This window comes from Loxodonta africana, chromosome 8 (assembly GCF_030014295.1).
Source record: "Loxodonta africana isolate mLoxAfr1 chromosome 8, mLoxAfr1.hap2, whole genome shotgun sequence".
NCBI lineage: Eukaryota > Metazoa > Chordata > Mammalia > Proboscidea > Elephantidae > Loxodonta > Loxodonta africana.
In genome coordinates this window covers 4,791,075-4,815,119 of record NC_087349.1, presented here as the reverse complement: position 1 = coordinate 4,815,119, position 24,045 = coordinate 4,791,075, and the positions used below count along the sequence as shown (strand labels likewise).

General features: G+C 43.2%; 1 protein-coding gene across 12 annotated transcripts in view; it reads right to left on the bottom strand.

The window, feature by feature from the left end:
* The window catches only part of TPK1 (thiamin pyrophosphokinase 1), a 322,900-nt gene that overhangs the window by 262,345 nt on the left and 36,510 nt on the right, over positions 1 to 24,045 (bottom strand). For 8 of the 12 annotated variants that reach the window (XR_010322561.1, XM_064289603.1, XM_064289599.1 and 5 more), the window contains 2 exons: positions 21,390 to 21,545; positions 7,978 to 8,049 (listed from right to left, as the gene is read on the bottom strand). The exons of 1 other annotated variant lie outside the window; for it this stretch is intronic. Coding sequence is in view for 10 of the 11 variants with exons in the window: in XM_064289597.1 (XP_064145667.1) it covers positions 7,978 to 8,049; positions 21,390 to 21,545 (228 nt within the window). In the remaining variant the exon portion in view is untranslated. The remainder of the gene's footprint in view (positions 1 to 7,977; positions 8,050 to 21,389; positions 21,546 to 24,045) is intronic. 3 more of the 12 variants (XM_064289600.1, XM_010600117.3, XM_023539564.2) reach the window with 1 other exon arrangement.

Genomic DNA, 24,045 nt, shown 5'->3' with positions numbered 1-24,045 from the left:
TTCCTGTTTGCTCAGATAAGCAGTTAATCACGACTCCACATAACTAGAATTTTTTTTATGAGTAATATAGGTATTGTATAATCTAATCTTCCTTCAACTGGGAGCCAGATATTTAAACGCCCATTGAACCCAATAAAGAATGAAATGCAAAGGTTCATACCACAACCTCAAATTTTTTTGTTTAAATTGGATGAATGAGAAAGAAAGGAAATGTGAAATCACTCCAAATGCCGTGAAAGGCCTGGAGATTCTACTTCCTACAGTAGCTAGCCGCGTACACATGGAAATGCAACGCATGTTACAGACAAGATATAAAAGCCATTTCTACAAGTAGAACCTCCAAATCATGAACTCCTGACACCCAATTAACTAAACATGTATAATAACAAATCCCCACCCTTTAATGTTAAGTATGGAGGCATAGCTTTCTCTTAAAAAAAGGGGGGGAGTTGTCTTTCTAAAAGCAGAAAGCAGATGTATCTAGACGTGTCTTTATACTCTGTGAAGGTCATCTCCCAGAAAAGGTTAAGAAGTTATTACAGCAGGCATACAATTCTGTTCTCATTGGGGAAAACAAAACAAAACAAAATATGTTTAGACTATCTGTGGCAGTGAGGGGAGGTATTTTTGCTCTGCTATGCGAGACAAGATATAAAAAGGTGCAAACGGGGGTTATTATGGAAGCCTCTACGAAAAAGGCCCCACAAAACCAGAAACACAGTGCCATTCTTAACATCAGGACAATGTTCCCACCTAACTTCCATTTCCAGCAATGAAAGAATTCCCCCTTTGTCAGCAAGCGTTTTGGAACAGAGTACTCAATAACCTACTGAATGTAAAAATGAACTCTGTTTTCACGGCAGGTCTCTGATTTAGAAATATTCGAGCTGCTTTTAAAAAGGATACATTAAACCTGGAAGAACCTCTGAATTTATTCCCTGGAAACAACTTTTAAGCCTTGAACCGAAACTAGCCCACGCATCTTTAAATTGAACAGCAAATTAGCTCATTTAGTCAAGAATGTTCGCCTTGAGCACTGCACACTTTTAAAGTATCTATATGAGATTAAAATGACAACAGTACCTCTAAAGCACAGAGGAGACCTTTCAGGGGCAGAGACAGTGAGACGGTGACACGAGGGGAAGTGTGCCATCGTCAACGGAATGCATGCGTAAGAACTGCTGAACGGGTGTGTGTTCTGTTATGCATATTTTCACCAAGAATAAAAAATAAATTAAAAAAAAAAGAAAACACAAAACTACATCATCAAGCAAAGGACAATCTGGTACGTCTCAGCATATGGACGTGGATAAGCCACATGGGTAACTGAAGCCATCAGATTCTGCCAGGGTAAATAGATATCTGGTTGGTTAAGCTGGCACGGCCATATTTCTCAGGCTCCCTAAATCTTCTCTGGACGAACACTCGTATCCATGGTCCCCTAAACTTCCTGCTACATCGATCTTTTTCCTCTAAGATGGCAAATCCCACCTTTTCCCAACCAGTCAAAAAGGATGCCGTCATTAGGTATTCCTGCAAAGTTCTATGTACTGTGGAATATGAAGAAAGCGCAACAAAGTGCATTGTGATTAATTTCCAGACACCCTGGGAAAAGGGCTGAAATTACTAAATGCATCATTATAAAAAAGATATATAAAGGCATCAAGAAGGCTGGCTTGGTAGTACTTGTTATGCGTTAATATGTTCAATACTCGTCTAATGAATGAACCACGCTTGGAATAATAAGTACACATTGTCGTCGTTGCTGTGCAGTTGAGTCGATTCCAGCTCATAGTGACCCTGTGACAGAGGAAACCTGCCCCATAGGTTTCCAAGGCTGGAATCTTTACGGGACAGAAGGCCAGGCCTTTCTCCCATGGAGCTGCTGGTGGGTTTGAATCAGCGACCTGTAGGTAAGCAGCCACCAGGGCTCCTGTATATATAAAGCTGTCAGTGGGGTCTGTGTGTATTTATACGTAATTAACCAAAGGTTGTTGGCGATAGAGAAAAATTCTCTGTACCCTACTCATCCCTCTACTGTCTCCTCTTCTGAACTCCCAAGAACATCTCAAACACACACGCCATTTGTAAATAAATAAAAAAAACACTCTTGCGTTCTTAGGATGCATTTTTTTGAAACTGTGATCTTTAAACTAAAAACAACAATTTTATGTCAGTGACAGAATCACGATTTCAAAAAACTAGAACAATTCTGGATGAATCTGTTATTTTCTATCACCTTCTACTATTACTCTGGAATGTGTCTTACACATTGACAACTTATATATAAAAAATAGCATGGATGAATTTAACTTCAAGGTGAGAAAGTTTAAAATAAAATATTTTATAATGTTAAATTCTCTTCCATGCCTTAACTTGTGATATCTTGAGCGGCAGGGGCAGGGAGGGGAGTGATATAAGTCACCTCGCGTTTTTACTCTTTCACTATGTTGCACAGAAAAAAAGAGAGAGAGGAGAGAGCGGTCCTTTCAAACGCTGTCAGGTTTGGTGAGTCTCTCTTGGCTGACGTCACGGACCCAGTTCATTCAGCGCCCTCTAACAACCTGGTGAATATTTTTCCATCAAGGATAAACCAATGAGTCTTCTCAGTTCATAAAGCACACCCTGCGTTTATTCATGCTTGTATTAACACGACAGGAGTTTAAAAAGTGAGCTATTATTTTTTTTTTATTAAAGAATTGTACGTATGTTCTGAAGCCAAAACAAAACGGTATACATTCGATATTGACATAGGAACAACCTTCCTTTCTTTATAAACACACATAAGTCTTCGTCTAATATATCCTCCTATCCCGGCTGAACTAACCCAGCACACCAAGTAGCTTTGCCAAGATTTGTGATCTCTATGAACACTCAGGAGCCTTGGTGGCCCCGTAGTTAAGTTCTCGACTGCTAACTGAAAGGTCAACAGTTCAAACTCTCCAGCTGCTCTTCGGGAAAAAGATGTGGCAATCTGCTCCCATAAATATTATTTCTAGGTTGAGTGGGCTCCAACTCATAGCGACCCTGTGAACAACAGAACAAAACACTGCCTGGTCCTGCTCCCTCCTCACAATCACTGCTATATTTGAGCCCACTGTTGCAGCCACTGTGACAATCCATCTCCTTGAAAGACTTCCTCTTTTTTGCTGACCCTAAAGACTACAGCCTCGGAAGCCCTACAGAGCAGTTGTGCTCTGTCTTATAAGGTTGCTAGGAGTCAGGACTGACACGATGGCACCCAGCAACATGCACACTGTATGAACAAGTCTAGTCCAAAAGGGCCACATCCCATTAAGGAGCAGGGAGAATTCCACCTGAAGCTGGCTTTACCATACCATCACCCATATAGGTAACACCCAGGGTAAGGTTTATGAAGTCAACAAAGAAATTCAATGCATGCCCCTAGTTAATGGTTTTACAAGAAAAGCAAATTCTTCTCATCTATGTAAGTGGCAATGCGCTGATTCCCAAAGTAAGCGAGGTAAGTTACTTAAATGTGTGCTTTATCTACTTCATCTACAATTTGTGCTGTATCTGTCTAGACTGTCCAAAACCAATTTTTCTAAACTCTAACTCTATCCATCAAATTAGTATCTGAGGTGTCTGCACTGCTTTTCTGGACTCAATGAAGTGTCTTCTGTAAGCAAAGCGGTTACCAATACCAGTCCAGGTCACAGCAGAGATTCCACAGGAAGGCTCGCTGTCTACTCACCGAATGGGGCTACAAAGTTCTAAGGCAAGATCAAGGCCACCTATGAGCATACCTGGCACCAGGCCAGTAAACGAGGAGGCCCCTTGAGAGCCATGCCTTCTATAGGGAAGAGACGGTTGAGCAATTCCCAACTTGCCATGAAGCCTTCTACTGAAGGCGCTCTGACTGGAGAAGGCACCCGGAAGTCAGGCCTGGGCTTTCTCACTGCGATACCCCAGATCCTATACCTTCCTTGATACTGAAGATGCTCAAAAACACTGTCTAATAAAATAATGGAAACTTTTTTTTTCTTTGCCTTGCAGCAAACATATTTTTAAAATGTAATAATGTGAAACTTAGTATTTTCAAAAGGCCTTTTTTTTTGGACTAGCCAGTTAAATACCAAGCGGAACAGTTTATGCTAAGGACTACGGCATCAGGAAGTATCGCAGAAGACTTTGAAATTCATTCCAAATCGGAAATTCTTGAGATTTTGGCATCAGTTCCTTAAATGTCCCATGAAATTGTAATTACTAAAACCAAAAACAGAAGGTGTAAGATTATAAATTTCATAAGGCTACATATACACAACATGCCATTATGGAAAAACCAACGGCTCAACGCTACCTGGACAAGCTTGAGATTTATTCATTATATTCTAAAATAAAAAGTTACAACTATTTCCATTCCAATGTGTTTCACTACTTTCAAACACTTACTTGATATTTTTTAGGACAAAACAAGACAGGCACAGAAATAAGCGGTATCTGGGCGGTACTGAGGACCCTGGGGCCACAGTCCTTTCCAGAACTTCTCACAGGTGCGTCCACCCGCAGCCTGCTCCTGACCCCCAAGTGCCCACTAACAGAGAGAGAACAGCAACACCAGGCTGTTCTTCATTGTGAGGGTGCATATGGAAGTCATTTAAAGAGGGTCTTTTGGCCCTTCGGTCTACTTCTGAAGCACGTGTGAACTTAATCTCTAAGAAGCAAGTGAGAGGCGTGACAATTAGAGCATTACAGTTATAAATAAACCCCCATGCCGCAGCCTTTCTGCTCCTGCCCCAGGATCGGGGCATCCAAGGGTCTACAAGACATCCAAAACTAAAACCAAAGCGGTTGTCCTCAACTCCTGGCGATCCCACGTGTGCCGCGTTAGAACTGTGCCCCACAGGGTTTTCAGTGGCTGATTTTTCAGAAATAGATCATCAGGCCCTTCTCCCTCTCTTCCGAGGTGCCTCTGGGTGGGTTCGAACCTCCAACTTTTCAATTAGTAGCCAAGTTTAAGCTTAGTTTTAGATAAGGAACCCTGGTGTGCAATGGCTAAGTGCTCAGTTGCTAACCAAAAGTTGGCGGTTTGAACCCACCTGCTTCACGGGAGAAAAGACCTAGTGAACTCCTCCTGTAAAGATTACAGCCTAGGAAACCCCATGGGGCAGTCCCACTCTGTCCTTTAAGGTCACAATGAGTCAGAATCGACTCAATGGCATACGACAACAAGGGCCTATAAGACATCCAACATCAGGAAAAGACAGCGGGGCAGAGGCTTGACAGCACAGTGGCAAATCAGACAAGGAGATAAGAGACATACCCAGGGGTACAGTGTTTGTGGGGGTGCACCCATATACGTCTACCAACAGCCAACAAAATACAACTAAAGCCTTTTTAAAACACCAGGGCTTTGAGACACGGATGTGGGAAGCACCTTGAAATTATGGCCAGCTTACAAGCATTCATCCAGCAAATATTTCCTGTGTGTGTGTCCCCACCTACATGAAGTGCGAGGTGCTGGGTATGGTGAACACGAAACACACAGTCTAGAACACTATACAGGAGAAACCAACAGATAACAAGACAAAGGTCAAGGGAGAAGGGAAGTCAGATGAACAAATGAACCCAATGGACAAATGGATGGGTGGGCGGGGTGAGGAGATGGACAATGAAAGCCCAAAAAGACAGAAAAATTTCTAAGATGGTACAAGTGGGAGAAAAGGAAACAAAAACATTAGCATGAAAGGAGGAGGAAGGAAGAAGCAGGCTCTCGGTATCAGTAGACACAAACATGTCTGTGCACTCTGGCAATCTTGTTGTTCCCAGCTGTTTCTGCACATCAGGGAACAGACCTTCTCTGCCAGCCTTATTTACAGAGACCACAGCTTGCTTACGCTGCTGTGCCCAATGGACCTGAACCAAGTATGCAAATCGCTCATCAGGTCTTGGGTTCACTCAAAATGTGCTCAACGTAAGTTTTGTAAAGCTATAACCATAGAAAATGACACAAATAGAGTCAATTTGGTAGTTCAATAAAACTGTGAGGAGCCAAACTATGACCGAATTCTGGAGTCTAATGACTAAAGTACCCATTACTAGAAAAGATGCCTCCAACAAGATCACACTAACATGCTCTAGAAAGCCATTCCCAGCTGAAGGGACCCGCTTTGTCTGGGCGAACTGAAATGAACAGACACATGTGATATTCTATCTACCCGTGTAGTCCTAACCAGCGAGTCCCTGGAAGCTACGTCCAGGACTAGTACTTATTCACATCAGTCAATTACCAAGGCAACACAGGAAGAGCACTGGTGTTAGAAAACCAAGGACCTCAGATTCAGCACCTGGGCCTCCCTCACCCACGAGCCCCGCCTGATGGTCAGCCTCATCCCAGATGGCCCAAGGTGGCTGTGCATCCCCTGGGGGACCTTAACCCTGGATGACAGAGAACTGAAGGAGAAAGACATCAGTGGGGGAAAATAATTCCTGAGCGGACGCAAACAGTCTCACGATGCAGATACACACAGGGCATCGACAGTCTAATCAGCATGGTCACGACTGTCTGTGGCTCATACAGAAACGCCAGTGAAAGGCTGTGAACGGTGTGAAAATGGGGAGACATTTTAAGAAGCAGCCAAAAACCTGACATGCAGTCGATCTACATAACCTTGCCCCAAGGAAAGTTCTTTCTGTTAGCTTTTTTAGTTTAATTAAGTTGATGCAATTCGGAGATCTTCACTATGACCTCGGAGGACCCTGGTGGCCTGGATCCCCAAGCCAAAGGGCAGCTGACCTGCAAAAAGAAGCAAGCAGAGCCCTTCAAAAACTAGGATCCCTGTGTTTTTACTCATCACATCATTCAGCCTGAGAAAAACATCTACTAGAGTGGGAACACCGGCCTCAAAAACGAAAACAAACAAAGAAAAGGCTAAGAAATCTGGGGACAATATCCATTGACAAGCACCAATAACCTCTGAGAGTCACAGAAAACTAGGTAGGTAGGAAAAATGCACCCAACTACTTAGATTCCAGATTAAACTGAATATGTAAAGAAAGACTTACAAGCAAGAAAATCTCCTCACGTTGATGTATATAGAAGGGAAAACACATTAAATACTTGCATCACTTCAATCCCCAGCCCCTCCGAGATGTCCCGAGACGGGAGTGAGCCTGTTAACACATAGGTCTACATTCTGGGACACAGAACCACTTAACTAGTTCTGCAACAGGAACAACGGCGGGAACGTGTGTCAGCACAGAAAGGACCAAGTTCTCCTGCCTCTCTGGTTTGCCCTAGAACTTACATGATGACTTAGCAGAAGCATCCCTTTTAGAAAAATAATAGTAATAATAATAATAAGGGGTCCCATGGTATCTCGAGATTTCACAAAAGAGTGGAGGCTAAAAACAATTATATTTAATATTATTTTCTAACCAAGTGGTAAAAATCCTATCAGATCAAAGAATGTAAATAAATAGCTAATAAAACCTGTGTCTTATAGGAGCCGTGCCAGAAGTATTAACTCTCTGAAATGATCCCATTTTTAGCTATATTTTTCAGCATTCCTGGAGAGGCTGGGATGTTGCCATGGAGACATGTACTGGCCACATGTTTCCTTTTTCCATTTTGCCAATGTGGTCACCCTGCAGATATCTCACTAACGGATACTGTGAGGGGTGAGGCGTGTTGATGCTTTTTGCTGTCACTTGTGCCAAATATATTTACACTTGAACACACGCTTACTGTGTAGTCAGGCTTGAGAGCCACACATCGGTTCTGAAATATGGGAGAGAAGGCCAGATTATAATTCCGCCCGGGGCTCCATGCTGTGGAAATTGAATATATAAAACAGGTTAATAGAGAAGCAATAATGAATTCTTTTGATAATTCAATAACTGAATCACCTTATACGAATCCCACTTTTTTGTGTTGCACTTAGGTTCTGGGGTACTTAGCGTTAGCCAGTCCCAACGAAAGAAAGAATGTGAAGTGTAAAATCTGCTTAAGGTTACCTTTGCTCCAAAGACGACGAAAACAGCTGTCCAAAGGCTGGTTGAGAATCAAAAGACAATACTTCAAATTCCCTAGAGAAATAAAAAAAAGTAAAATAAATGAGTGAACTGGGTCTCTGTTGCCCTAATTTGGTTCTGGAATCATAACCTACTGGCACAGGATTTCAATCTACACAGCCAAATTTCAACCACAGCTAATTTCCTATCAGATGCCATAGATTAACTGAACCTACCTTACTGTCCATATGTAGACAATAGGCACTGTCAACATGTCATACGTCTGTATGTCACGTACATTGTCAACGTCTATCCCATTACTATATCGCAGAGGTATCGGGTAAGCTGCTCCTTGCAGGGGTAGAGCGGGGACTTGTTTCTCTGCTGTATTTTAACAGCAGCACTATGGATGTGCATCGTCACCCTTATGGATGTGTCCACCACCTTGATAGAGCTCCTCGGTGAACCAGCGCATCTTACCTCAGCCTTTGTTATTTACCATGTGGTGTGGGGCTGAATGGAAACCCTGGTGGCGTAGTGGTTTAGTGCTACGGCTGCTAACCAAAGGGTGGGCAGTTCAAATCCACCAGGCGCTCCTTGGAAACTCTATGGGGCAGTTCTACTCTATCCTACAGGGTCACTATGAGTCGGAATCACTCGACAGCACTGGATTTTTTTTTTTTTTTTTTTTATGGGGCTGAGTGGATGTGTAGTTCCCTACCGCTCCCCTCCCCCCCATCACTTCTTGAACTTTCCAGTGCAAAACTCTGCATGTGGTTTCAGAAAATCCTACCAGCTCATGACTCGTAGCCCAGGTTTTCGGGTGACACTCAAAACACAGAAGGTTAAGAGAGATGAGAAAAGATGCTTTTCCAGACATCACTCCACCCCTGTGATAATGTACTTTAAACAGTACAAAGTTAAGTGCAACCAGGCTGTTGAAAATCTCTCAGTCGGCTCCATCCAAGCACTCGCCTTGGCAATTATGGAAAAGAAATATTTGTTTACTGATAAGAGAAATTGTTCCTATGCAATCTCACTGCTACCAGTGAAACAAGAGAGTGAAATGAAAAGGGGATGTCAGCATCGACAACAAACGTTATTAGGCGCCGATCTCACACCAGGCCCTGGGAGTAGGTAGAGAGGACTGAGACCACAGGCTAGCTGCAGATAAGACATGTATAATAAGGACGATTTTCTCAGCAATACCAACAAATACATGAAGACTGCCAGACAGACTGATAGATGGGGATGGCAGAGTTCAGGCCGGCGAGTCAACAAGGTCTATGTTATCCTGGAAGCAGCTGTGAAATGTACACTTTTGAGCTTGATCTTCAAAAAGGAAAAGTTGGATAGAATAAAGGAAAAGGCTTTCCAGCTGCCATCCTTTCCCATTAGGGTTACTGTGATAAGAAGCAACGCTCTAGTAGCTGGAACCTAAGACAGCAATACTAACATGGGGAATGTTGGACAAAATGTTCCAATGGCAGGGTGCTCATCAGTGATCCGACAGAACGTGGAATTTACTGACCGATGTCATTAGTATCACGCACAAGTAAAATATGACTGAAGATCATTTAAAAATGGCTGCAGCAGTCCATCGACAGGGGACTGCCAGAAATTCAAGCCAGATTCAGAAGAGGACGTGGAGTGAGGGATATCATTGCTGATGTCAGATAGATCTTGGCTGAAAGTAAAGAATACCAGAAAGATGTTTACCTGTGTTTTATTGGCTATCCAAAGGCATTCGACTGTGTAGACCGTAAAAAATTATGGATAACATTTTGAAGAATGGGAATTCCAGAACACTTAATTGTGCTCATGTGGACCCTGTACATAGACCAAGAGGCAGTTGTTCGAACAGAACAAAAGGATACTATGTGGTTTAAAGTCAGGAAAGGTATGCATCGGGGTTGTATCCTTTCATCATACTTATTCAATCTGTTGCTGAGCAAATAATCTGAGAAACTGGACTATATGAAGAAGAACAGGGCATCAGGATTGGAAGAAGACTCATTAACAACCTGCAATAAGCAGATGATACAACCTTGCTTGCTGAAAGTGAAAAGGACTTGAAGTACTTACTGACGAAGATCAAAGCCTATAGCCTTCAATATGGATTACATCTAAACATAAAGAAAACAAAAATCCTCACAACTGAACCAATAAGCAACATCTTGATAAATCGAGAAAAGACTGAATTCGTCAATGATTTCATTTTACTTGGATCCACAATCAACAGCCATGGAAGCAGCAAAGAAATCAAGCGACATATTGCATTGGGCAAATCTGCTGCGAAAGACCCTCTTAAAGTGTTAAAAAGCAAACACATTCATTACAGATGCGCCCGGCCCAGGCCACGGTGTTCTCAATAGCTTCATACGCATATGGAAGCTGGAGGATGGATAAAGAAGACTGAAGAATTGTCGTCTTTGAATTATGGTTTTGGCGAAGAATACTGAACATACCACGGACTGCCAGAAGAATAAAGAAATGTCTTGGAAGAAGTACAGCCAGATTTACATAAATGTAAATCTGGGAATCATCCATAGAGAGGTAGGAGCTGAAGGTAAAAGGGTAGGATAGCAGCTGAGATACAGCAAAGAAAGAGCAGAGAGAGAAAAGAACAGGACAGGGGAACAATCCCAGTGTCTGCTCACCACTGCAGAGCTGGAGGGGCCACAAAGGACGTGCAGAAGGAAACAAGAGAAGAACTAAGAGGGCACTTCCAAGACACCTTGGTCAACAGGTCAACAGCCCCACATGCCACAGAACTCAAAGGCAAGGAACCATGAGAAAAGGTCAATGGAGGGGAAAAATTCTCAAAGGGAAATTTGGAAATTCAAGATAGTAAAGTGAGCAAGGAATTAGTATGCTGTGAGGTAATTAAGAAGGAGGCATAGACATCTCTTCTTAAAAAGCAAAATGTGGAAATAAAAAATAAGGTAACAAAGTATTTTACATAAAGAACATTCTTAATATATTCTAAGTAGGGCAAGAGAAGTAAAAGAAACAAGGGGAATAGATATTCATGGACCATCACCCTACCACCTGCCACCCGACTCACGCAACCCCACGTATGTCAGAGAACAGAGCTCTGTAGGGTTTTCAAGGCTGTGACCTTTTGGAAGCAGATTATGAGGTCTTTCTTCCGAAGCACCTCTGGGTGGTTTCGAACCTCCAACCTTTGGTTAGCAGCAGAGCGCTTAACCATTTGCACTACCAGGGACTCCTTTACAGAGCAGAGTGTCCTTTTCTCAGGCTCTGCTGCAGACAGCAGTGAACAGAAGGATAAAGTCCTCCTTCATCAGGCTTCCTTCCATTGATAGAAACAGGTTCTGAGACTGACGTGCATGAAGAATCATCGTAGATACCCACAAAGTGTGGAAACTGATGCAGAGGGAGCCCTGTGGCACAGTGGTTATTAGCTTGGCTGCTAACCAAGATATTTATTTATTTTTGGTATGGTTCCTTACCATATAAGAAAGTGAGAAGGCAAAATATGGAATCAGGGACCCTAATGAATACAGAAATAATTCTGCTGTAAGGAATGGATTCCAGGAGCTGACAATCCAGAATTTAAAAACAGAAAATCAGTGCGGTTGGCTAACAAGTGTAGGACATCAGCTCCATCGGTAATTTAGGACTTTCTCAGCAGTTCTGGGGAGAAGCAGGAGTAGGCCCAGGAGCCGGAACAAACACGGAGGATGAGGAAGAATGCTGGTTTGGGAACGGCAAAATAATGTGTCCAAAGGGAAAGAGAATCCAGGATATTTCTTTGGGCAACATCGGAATGAAGGATTGCTCCGGAGACCACTAACTGCCTCCCGATACTCCCTCTCCTCCACTGTAGAACAGAACCCCGAGGGGTCTCTTTTCCCTTGCTTTGTTTTGTCTTCATTTTATTGGGCATGTTACACCGCCCAGAGTGCCTTGCAGCACAACAGCATCCTAGGATGAATTCTGCCCAAGAAGATGTGCATAGCGTCACATGTTACTTCCAGAGCCTCCTTAACATGGAAGGACACTGTCCCTGTTCCTTGCCTCCTCCATCCTACCACCCGGAGCAAGGATGGATGGATTCGGTAAACCCAACTGTAGCCGCCAGCGTGTCCAAAGACAAGGGCAGCAGCCTCCAGGAGCCCAGGAAGCCCCCTCTCCAGCACTGCATTGACTGTCTCCAATCTTCTTGTATGTGAGAAAACGATAAACTTCTATCTTGTTTAAGTCCTGTTATTTTGGTTTTCCCGTTCTACAGAGGGAAAGCTCATTTTAGCTAAGGCAGTAATCACGGTCTAGGCTGACTAAGGTAAGGATGAGCCAGGCAGGAATGGGAGATGGCTTTAAGGGAGAGGGGCAAGAGCAGAAATGCAGAAAAGAGAACAGTAACTCGTTCATCCCTCCCACAAGGATGGAGCATTAGTCCAAGGGGTTTGGAAACTGCATGTAGCCAGTGCTCAGGAAGGTGCTAAGGGCAAGCAGCTAACAGTGTGGGTAGGCCAGTGGTCCCTTTCTTTGATGAGGTCTGCACAGCCAAAGGAGGCATTCCACGATGCTGTGTGCATGTCTGAATGGATGAACAGAAATGTCCGGATCCTTTGATGGGTGAACTAGGTGTTTTGTGACTCAAAGAGCAAGCTGATAAGAGAGAAAGGCACTATGATTCATATCACTGCTCCTCCAAACCAACACTTCCATTAAGGAATCTCCGCAAAAGACATCTTTTTAAAAGATAATATGCAAATAAGGCACAGTTATGATTTATTAATGATGCTATAAATAATAAAGATTTAACTACCCCAGCCCCAGCTCTGTGGAACATTTATGCTAACCTGCTTCTCTATATAAAGTTATTGAGTTAGCAGGATCTGATGTTTCTTTTCTTATCTACTTTAGTTTGGGCCTGGGTCTCCTGTGGAGTCATATCTAGTTAGCACGGCATTTATTTTATTCTCAAAGCCCTCACAAGTACTAATCCGCAGCACATCTGCAGAAAAAGCAGCATCAAGAGTTGCCTATTTTTCCTAAATGGCTCTGGGAATATCTCAGCCCGAACATTCCCTCATACTCCAAAACCTACTGCCGTTGAGTCAATTCCGACTCATAGTGACCCTAAAGGACAGAGTAGAAGTGCCCCATAGGGTTTCCAAAGAGTGACTGATGGATTCGAACTGCCGATCATTTGGTTTGCAGCCATTGTTCTTAACCACTGTGCAACCAGGGCTCCTCCCTCACAGGAGGGCCACATACCAGCTGGAATCTTGGGATGATGCCTCTGGGGGGTGATGCCTCTGGCTCTTACTGACCAGGAATTTAGAGAGAGTCATGAACCACAGAAATAAGGAAATTAATAGTCTTATTTCAAGTGTTTCTGAAGCTATCAGGTTGATGTCATTCCCAGGATATGCAAAAGGATTTAAGTAAAAAAAAAAAAAAAAAAACTATGAAGAACTTCATTATATTACAAGCAACTACAACTTTTTAATCAAGTGTCCTAAGGCAATCTAATTCAAAGAGAAATGTAGGGACAGATGGATAATATCTCTTTCCATAATTCAACATGGAAAAGACAGAATCTAAAACAGATTTTTTTTTCATTACTTATAAAATGTCTAATGCACTCCATCTTAAAGAACAAAGAAAAATACAGGCTGGTCTCAAGCCTTCAGATGTTAGGTCAAAGGTCCTTCCTGGAATTGCTTTCTCAAAGGGGTTTCAATTACAGAAGATGAAAAATCCCTGGTCAGGGGATATATCCAAACCAAGGTGTCCCAAAGAGCAGGGAAATCCTGAATTAAGTACAAAGGCCCAAGGTCATGGCATGAAAAGAGAAATGAAGGTGAATCACTCATCTTGGGCTAAAAAATAAGAGGCCTACTGAAGGTTAAGGACGAGTTAATACCAGCAAGTTCAGGTGTTAGGAAAGGTGGGAGGGATATCCACCTCTCCTTTACTTACTGTATGTAGCTATCTCTCTTCTATTATAAAGACACAGCCCTGACTCCTTGGAGAAATGGCGATTCTAGGATTGGAGCAGGAAATACACAAATGAGCCTGCCAGGGAGTAAGGAAGCACTCAAACAGAAACACACGGATGGAAGTACATCAAAGTGGCTAGAATAATTTGAGTAACTAAATAAAGTAGTGCTGGATTATAATCCAAAGTAGAAAAACAGGTATCCATGAGTCCATATGGCCATAAATAAATGGGGAGCTAACAGGTAAATCCTCCTGTGGAAGAATTTCCCAAAATTTATGTGGATGCTCTTCTCTCAAGGAGGTGGGCTATAAATCCCCACACTTTAGTGACTTCCTTCCTTCCAGTATGGAAGCGGGAAAAAGAGTAACTTTACAGTAGTGACACCTACCACCTCAGTCAGGTGATCGAGGTTAGCATCAACAGTGATAAATCATATTGATTCCATGTACTCTAATATAATGTGTCTTCCTCCCAAAAACCCATAACCCCAGTCTAATCATGAGAAAACATCAGATAAGTTCCAACAATAGGGCATCCTACAAAATACCTGACCAGGACTCCTCAAAACAGCCAATGAGAGTCTGAGAAACTGTCACAGCCAAGAGGAGCCTAAGGAGACGTGAATAAGCATAACGTGGTTTGTTGGATGGGATCCTGGGACCGAAAAAGGACATCTGGTAAGAACTAAGGAATCTTTATAAAGTGTGGATACTGGTTCAGGGATTGTAAGAAAAGTTCCCACTAATATTGTTGTTGCTGGGTACTGTTGATTCCTGCTCACAGCAACCCCATGTGATAGAGTAGAGCTGCCCCACAGGGTCTCCTAGCCTGTAATCTTTACAGGAGCAGATTGCCAGGCCTTTCTCCCACGGAGCTGCTGGGCGGGTCTGAGGCACCAACCTCTGATTACAGCCAAGAGCTTAACTGTTGTACCACCAGGCGGTTGGGGGGAAAACTGGGTGTGGGGCCAATGAGCATCCTCTGTACTATCTTCTCAATTTTCCTATAAATCTAAAACTCTTCTTAAAAATAAAGTGTATTAGAAAATGATACTGGTGGGAGTGAACTTCCTGGCTCAAGTAGACACATGAGACTACGTGGGCAGCTCCTGTCTGGAGGTGAGATGAGAAGGCAGAGGGGGACAGGAGCTGGTTGAACAGACACGGGAAATACGGGGTGGAGAGGAGGAGTGTGCTGTCTCATTTGGGGGAGAGCAGCTAGGAGTACATAGCAAGGTGTGCATAAGTTTTTGTAGGAGAGACTGACTAGATTTGTAAACTTTCACTTAAAGCACAATAAATTTTTTAAAAAAGTATTAATTTTTAAAAAGCTCTGAGGCAATGGAAGAACAACAGAACTGAAAATTATTTCATAAAGGATTCGTTCAGTGATTAAACTAGGGACAAATTTGTTTACCCCAATGACAGCCCAGGTATGAAGTCAAGAAAAGCCCACTACACCAGACGGCAAGGATAAATCTATTCCATCTTTGGAAAAATAAAATTGCATCAAGATTTTCTTTTAATTCAGAACATAAAACAAGGACAACAGGATAGCAAACTAAAACAAAACAAAAACCAGGTGCTTTTTATTTCAGATCTCGGAGAATGAAAACTACCTATGTGAACCCTGTCACACAAGGAGACCCCATCCACGCCTCAACAATCTCGAAAACACAGTCATGCAACTCCGAGTGAAGGGTTTAAGTTGTTTTTTTTGTTGTTGTTTTCTTTTTTTTAAGGGAGAAATTAGGACTTAAAGATGTTGAAGACAGAGGTGAGACCTGGCACCTGCTTGTCCACAGAGTAGATGGTCACAGGTCACCTCCCATAAATGCAGGCCCCCAGAACAAGGTGTCTGCCCACCCACAAGGCCTGGCAGGCCTCCGCCCTCACCCCTTTGGCACTTCAGGATAGTGCGGCGTTAACTCCGCCCAGCAAAGGAATAGCATGCATGAATGACCATGGTTCACACTTATATCAACAACTTACATCAACATCAAAGTGGCTACATAGTTTATAAACATGCTCAACAAGAAAACAAAACCATAACCGCATAAGAAAATGGCAGACCTGACCACTTCTCCCACCTCCTATGACCAACTCTTAACAAGGCGAAAATACAATCTAACAGTTCTGACAACAACTTAGCCAAGAAACAGATGGGAGAGCGAGCAATATATTTTAAAATCCGGGAGGGTGCTGGGTAATTTATTTTAAAATACTGTTGATTTCATACTTATCTCACCCTTTTTTAATTGCTATTTTGTGAATAAATTACATATAAAATCATATGATAATCAATTTTGTGTAAATTTTCCTAAATAAACACGTGAGTTGCTTTTCTTTAACTGAGGTGGTATGAGATCAGAAAAAAGATTGAAGACCAGTACTCTAAATGATAATATTTTAAAATAAAACACAATTTACAATAGAAGAAAATATCGCTGACATTCATTGACAACTGATCAAAGATTTATGCTGTCTCAAAAGAAAGTACTGGAACCCAAATAAAATCAATATTAGCTGAAACACATTAACTGTCATTATATATAATAGCTCTTTTGTCAGAGAATCAAAAATTATTACTATCAACCCCTCATTCCTAAACAGTATGCCAATGAAACAATGGAAGCTCTAGGGCATTGCATTCATTTTTGTATTACACAAACTTCTGTATTTAAGGGAATTTTTTTAAAGCGTGCACAGGGAAATCAAAACTGTCAAATCAATTCGTTCTTGGAGGAAACAAATTGCATGTGGACAAAGCAGAAGCATTAAAAGGCTCTGAACAAACATTTCATACCAAAGCCTATTAAAATAATTGAATTACCAGTGGACTAAGTGGACCAGGGAAATCATATAAGAAATTGCTTCAGGGGAAGTAAACAAAGAACGTTAATAAACAGGCACTTCCCTGAGAAACCCCTTGCGCTCCTAGACAGTCCAAGTGCCATGCCCGGCTGCCCGGCATGGTAACAGTGGTACCCGGCTTTGGACAACAATGAGGTGGTCACCCCCTGTGCTGTGATCAATTACTTTTGTGTGTGGTCTTTCCAGCCATGGTCTTATAATTTCCAACCAGGTGATTTTGTGATAGGGTAATTGTGGCCTACCAAGGAGACTGGTCAGTTTTGCCTTAAAAGAGAGCCAATTCCAAAGCAGAGAGAAAGAGCCCGTCACCAAGGAAGGACAGACAAGAAGCAGAGACCGAGCAGCAGGAGAGGGTGTGGTGAGCTTCCCAGCCCAGAGACAGAGAAAGCTGAGTGTCTTTGGACAGAGACTGAGGGCCAGAGAGAAGCATACGTTCGAGCACGGCTGGGAGGAGGCTATCCTGATGGAAGAACTGTATCCTGAGTGTTCCCCAACCTGAAATTGTAACTGTTACTTCCCTTATAATAAACCCCATAATCGTGAGTATGGTCTATGAGTTCTGTGTGGTCACTGCAATGAACTGCTGAACCCAGCAGAGAAGGAGAGTGCTGTGTGAAGGACGGTTGGTGTCAGAATTGGCAAAGATGGTGGAGAGAGGAGGCTTGTCTGGCTCCCACCTCTTAGGAATCAGTCTCCGGCTGTTGGTCTTGATTCTCCTTCCCCCTCGTGAAGTTAGAGGAGGTCAGACACTGCCCCCCACCACCATTTTCACACTCCCCCTATATCATCTTCAGCAAAACTCCCTTCAGTGAGGATTCCGAGGTCTCGTCTTGCCCAATGCCTCTCCCAACAGGATGGAGGAGACGGCTTCTCAGAGCTCTCTCTTCCCTCGACTTCTAGGAAACCACTTGTTAGAGGATGAATTGTGTCCCCCAAAGCACGTGCTGGAATTCTAACCCCTATACCTGTGGACGTAATCCCACCTGGAGATAGGGATTTCCTTGTTATGTTAATGACGCCATTTTGGTGTAAGGCGTTCTAAAGCCAAAATTTTATTTTGAGATATAAAAGGAGCAGCTTAGGCATAGAAGCAAGGACAGATTGGGTGGGGGGGGGGGGGGAGATGTGGCCAGGGAACCCAAGGAGAGAAGCTGACAAAAGACAAAGGTCTCCCCCAGAGCCCACAGGGAGAGCCTTCCTCTGAGAGTCAGTGCCCTCAGTTTGGACGTCTAGCCTCCTGAACTGTAAGAAAATAAATTTCTGTTCATTAAAGCCACCCATGTCTTTTCTTTTTTATGTGTGATGTTTCTGTTACAGCAGCACTAGGAGACTAAGACATCTCTATATATAAGTTCTTCTCAAAGCTACTGGGCACTCCTGAGTCCCCTCAGCTGGCTCCTCCCTCTCTGCACAGAAAGTGCTCAGCAAGTATCTGTTGGATGAATGCTGAGTGTCCCCAGGATCTGTATGTCAGAGCTCCAGGGGCCAGTCCTTGGGCCATCTCTCTCCTCAACCCCTAAGGAACCCCTTCCAGTCTCAGGGCTTCAAGTACCATCTGTAATGATGACTCCCGTATTCCTAGGCCTCTCCCCCAAACTCCACATTCACATGTCTAGCTGCCTGGGCAGCAACTCCAGTCGGACATCAACCCAACATCTCAAACTCCACACGTCCAAAATCACACTCCTGAAACCCCTCTCTGTGCAAACCTGCTCATCCCAGTACCACCGCCACCAGGAAGGTCCCGTCCACACAACCATTCTCCATTTCTAGATTTCCAGCAGGGCCCTCTGAATGGCCTCCCTGCTCCCACTCCTGCCTCCCCTACACTCTGGTCCCACACACTGCCAGGCTGATCCCATTAAAATACAATCAGATCAAGGCACTTCTCTGCTCCAAACCCTCCACTGGCTACCCTCCTCACTGTAAAAGCCAAGTTCCTAACAATGACTGACAAGGACAAGGCCCTATACAATCTGGCTACTGTTTCCTGCCTTATCTCCTACCACCTTCCCTCCTGCACTTTCTCCTTCTCCCTGATACAGTGATACTGGCCTCCTAGTTGTTCCTCAAACACACCAAGCACAAAGCCCCCTGGGGACCTCTGCACTTTTACTGCAGCTAACCACATAGCGAGTGGGTACCTCACGCTCTCAGGTGTCCTTGAGGTCTCTCTGCTCAATGTAAGTTACCTCAGAACTTCCTTGAGTGCCCTATAAAAACAGTAACACCTCCTCCCCATGCTAGAGGCTCACTCTTGACCTGGTTTGTTTCTTTCTAATGACTTTATCACCAGTTCATTCATGCGTTCAATTATTTTATCCAATGTCCATCTCCCCATACTAGAGCTAGCTCCTTGAGGGTAGGGTATCTTCCATTTTGTCTCCACATTCTGTCACCATACCTATAACAGTGCCACATACATCGTAAGCACTCAAGAATCAGTTGAGTAGCTCATCCAACTATGACATTATGTTCACTTACAAAAGCTAAAACAGGAATGCTTTTCACAGCTACTCTCAGTCTGTTGTGATCCAAAGGGTTTTCAGTCTTAGGAGATACACAACCCGAAAGCTCCTTCAAAGTGAGAATGCTGAGACTTTGGCTAACCTACTTTTGGACACGTCATTAGAAAAGGCCATCATGTTTGGTAGAGGATGACAGAAAATGATGGAAACGCTCAAAGAGATGGACTAACACGATAAGTATAACATGGGCTCAAACATACCAACTATCACAAAAGACGCAGGATCAATGTTTTCTGTTAAACATAAGGTTACCATGAGTCGAGTCAGAGTCAGCTTGATGGCAACTAACAACTTTAATAATCAAGTGACTCCCTCGGTTTGTGGGGGCCCACACCTTGATTCCTGGCCAAGAACAATTCCTCCAGAATGAAATCACTCCTTTTAAAACCCAACGGCCCTTTCTAGGTCCTGGAAGCCTGATGACTACTCTTCAATGAATACTATACAAAATGTCCTGGGAAAGACACTACAAAAGACAACAGCGACAGCAACAAAATCCAGTCCCAGTGCTGTCAGACAAGTCAACGGTGCTTTGATCATTACAGCTAAGAAAAATCTCATGAGACTGAAGATGGTCCACAAAAGTGCAACTACATAATTTAATGAGCTTGGAAAGATTTTCCCGGAGAATGGATTATGCTTTTTTAGGCTAAATAGCTGTTTACATTTCCTACCTATGTAAGGAAAAAAGAAATCCATGCAACATATGCCAATGAGTCCTACAAACCTACGCATCTATCTAGTTATACTCATGTACCTTTCAGGTGGGAAATATAGAGTCTGGGAGGTTTAAGTCAATTTCCATCTAACAGCACACCTTCCAAGATGCAACTGTAAAAGCACAATATGATCACGGGTCTGTGCAAGTTTGGTAATCCTACTATTATAAAATCTATACCGCCAAAAACTAAATGCCCCAATAAATTCTCACAAGAATCCATATGTGCTAGAAAGGCATGTGAGTTGAGAAAAAGAGCGCTTTGTCCTTATAACTATAGCAAGCAGTAAGCTTTACTGGGTAAAAATCAGGGGGAAGGGAGAAGAGAGTGTATGCCTTATGACATTTTGAGTCTTGTCATAAAAGTAAAAGGCTCTACCAGTGATGCTCTCCTTCTGCGCCATGTTATGTTCCCAGTAAGCACACCCTCACTACAACCCAAGTTCAGGAGCCCTTCATCTGGGCACCTCCAGAGTCACAGGCAGAGCTCAACACGGCCCAGCTGACCTGGGCCACAGTAAACTGTGCTGCTCCTCAGTCCACATTACCAGTCACTGCAAGCACACCACAGAGGGAATGGCGTGGCCCCGAGGGTCACCATCAAGGACTGAAGGACATCAGTGCTGATGGCTGACGGCCAGGCCCACACTGTCCTCACACCTGAAGTCTGTTCAAAAGACTTCCTGAAGGCAGAAGCCCTACGCTGGGCACCTGCTACTAAACCAGACGAAGGGCCTGGCTTTTATCCTAAGGCCACATATGCCCGTGTCCCACACCTCAGCCTTAACAGCCTCAAGAAGCACAGAACCCATTTCAGCTGCAGGAGGGGTAAAGGGACCTCATTTTTTTTTTTTTTTTAAACATTTTATTGTGCTTTCGGTGAAAGTTTACAGAGCAAATCTGTTTCCCATTCAATTTATACACAAATTGTTTCATGACATTGATTGCAATCCTGACAACGTGTCAGCACTCTCCCCCTTTCCACCTCAGTTTCCCCACTTCCATTTCTTCGGTTTTCCTGCACCCTCCTGCCTTCTCTTCTTTGCTTTTGGGCAGGTGTTACCATTTGGTCTCGTATACTTGATTGTTCTAAGAGGCAGGTTCTTCACGGGTGTTATTGTTTGTTGCATAGATCTACATAATATTTGCCTGAAAGATAAACTTCAGGAGTGGCTTCAGTTCCGAGTTAAAAGGGTGTCCAGGGCCCATAGTCTCGCGGGTTCCACCAGTCTCTGTCAGACCAGTAAGCCTGGTCTTTTTTCTGAATTTGAATTTTATTCTACATTTTTCTCCCACTTTTTTTTCTGTCTAGGAACCTCTATTGCGATCCCTGCCAGAGCAGTCAGTGGTGGTAGCTGGGCACCATCTAGTTCTTCTGGGCTCAGGCTGGCAGAGCTGTGGCTCACGTGGTCCATTAGCCCTTTGGACTAATTGTTCCCTTGTGTCTTTGGTTTTCTTCATTCTTCTCTGCTCTGGATGGGATGAGACCAAAAGGTGTATCTTAGATGGCCGCTTGCAAGCTTTTAAGACCCCAGATCCTACTCACCAAAGTTGGATGTAGAACATATTCTTTATGAACTGTGTTATGCCAATTGAGCTAGATGTCCCCCAAGACCACAGTTCCCAGCCCTCAGCCCTAGCAACTTGGCCCCGCAAGGTGTTTGGTTGTGTCCAGGAGGCTTCTATGATTGTGCCCCCTGTATGCTCTATTGTATATATGAACGTACATAATGTATATACAAATATGTAAAAACATCCACAGCCAAACCTATATACGTACGTGGGTATACTCCTATACTCCCTCCTTCCCCTATTCAGCATACACATCTACCAATGTATCTGCTTGTAAAGCATTGTTTACGTATTTACTGTGGTTACCCTTTTTTTTTGGAAAACCCTGGTGGCATAGTGGTTAAGTGCTATGGCTGCTAATCATAAAGGTCGGCAGTTCAAATCCGCCAGGCGCTCCTTGGAAACTCTATGGGGCAGCTCTACTCTGTTCTATAGGGTTGCTGAGTCGGAATCAACTCGACAGCAGTGGGTTTACCCTTTTTTTCCCCCTGCGTTCCTCTCAGCGTCTTCCTTTGCCTTGGTCAAGCTGTGCTGCCTTCCCCTATATTGCGTATTGCCTTTCCCTTCATCAAAGTTAACACATGTCTACTATCTAGTTTGTGATATTCCCTACCTCCCTCCCCCACTGATTACCAAAGATTATTTCTTTCTGTATGTAAACCTTTCTTGACTTTATGATACCGGTCTCAGACAGTATTCGTCTTTTTGTGATTGATGTTTTGCTCAGCATAATGTCCTACAGATTCATCCAGGCCATAAGATGTTTCAAGGATTCATCATTGCTCTTTTCCTTGCATAGTATTCTACTGTGTATATGTACCATTATTACCCGTTGCCATAGAGTCAGTTCCGACTCAGAGGAACCCTACAAGACAGAGTCGAACTGCCCCATAGGGTTTCCAAGGAGCAACTGGTGGATTTGAACTGCTGATCTTTTGGTTAGCTAGCAGCTGAGCTGTTAAACCACTACACCACCAGGACCCCACATGTACCATAGTTTGTTTATCCATTCATCTGTTGATGGGCACTTGTTTTCATCTTTTTGCTATTGTGAATAATGCTGCAATGAACATGGGTGTGCATACATCTGTTCATGTCAGGGCTCTTATTCTTCAGGGGATATGCCTAGGAATGGGATTGCTGGGTAGTATGATATTTCTATTTCTAGCTTTTTAAGGAAGCACCCTAAAGTTTTCCATAGTGGTTGTACCATTTTGCGTTCCCACCAGCAGTGAATTAAGAGTTCTAACCTCCCCACAATCTCTCCAACATTTGTTATTTTCTGTTTTTTTGACTCATGCAGGGTGAGATGGCATCTCATTGTGGTTTTGATTTACATTTCTCTAATGGACAGTGATCACAAGCATTTTGTGTGTCTGTTAGCCTCCTCAACGTCTTCTTTGGAGAAGTGTCTGTTCATATCCTTTGCCCATTTTTTAACTGGACTATTTGTCTTTTTGTTGTTTAAGTTTTGCAGTATCTTGTAGATTTTAGAGATTAGACCCTGATCAGATGCGTCTTAGCCATATGTCCTAGGAATGGAATTGCTGGATTGTATGGTATTTCTATCTCTAGCTTTTTAGTTTTTATAAAGTGCCATATCATTTTCCACAGTGGTTGTACCATTTACATTCCAACTTTTCCAGCATTTGTTTTTTGTTGGCCCTAGCTTTCTAAGGTCTCACCGTGACCTACTACATGGTCGTGGTTAGGTGTAGTAAGAACTGTTTTGGGATAGGTGGGCCTCAAGTTCATACATAACAATACTATGAATGACCAAATGATGACTGTAAAGAGATTTCCTTTTCTTCCTCAAAAGTCATAATGAAAGCAAGTCCAGATTAAGGTAAATTGGGAGATATTCAAAGAACACACTCATGTTCTCTGAGACCTTTAGAGTTTGAGAGGAGAAGACAATTGATATTTACCTGGAGTTTCAGAGTTTACTAAGCACTTCCAACTGCCTTATTTTCTTGATGTTAGTTACAGAGAATACCAAAGCATCAGTTGCCATCAAGTAGGCTCTGACTCCTGGCGACCCCGTGTGTGTCAGAGTAGAACTGTGCTCCACGGGGTTTTCAATGGCTGATTTTTCAGAAGTAGGTCACCAGTCCTTTCTTCCAAGGCGCCTCTGGGTGGATGTGAACCTCCAGCCTTTCAGCTAGCAGCCTAGGTGTTCACCATCTGCACCACCCAGGGATCTGGGACCAAAGTACTTCCAGATAAAATAGAAGTCTTTGTTCGCTCATTTTTAAAAAGAGGTAATATGAAGATTTAAATCAAAAGATTTGACAGTATGCTGAGTGAAAGGTCAATCGTGAACTAAGTGATTACACAGATGCAGTCCACCATACCAGGAGCTAAACCCACGCTGGGGGAAATCTTACTAAACCCAGGGTA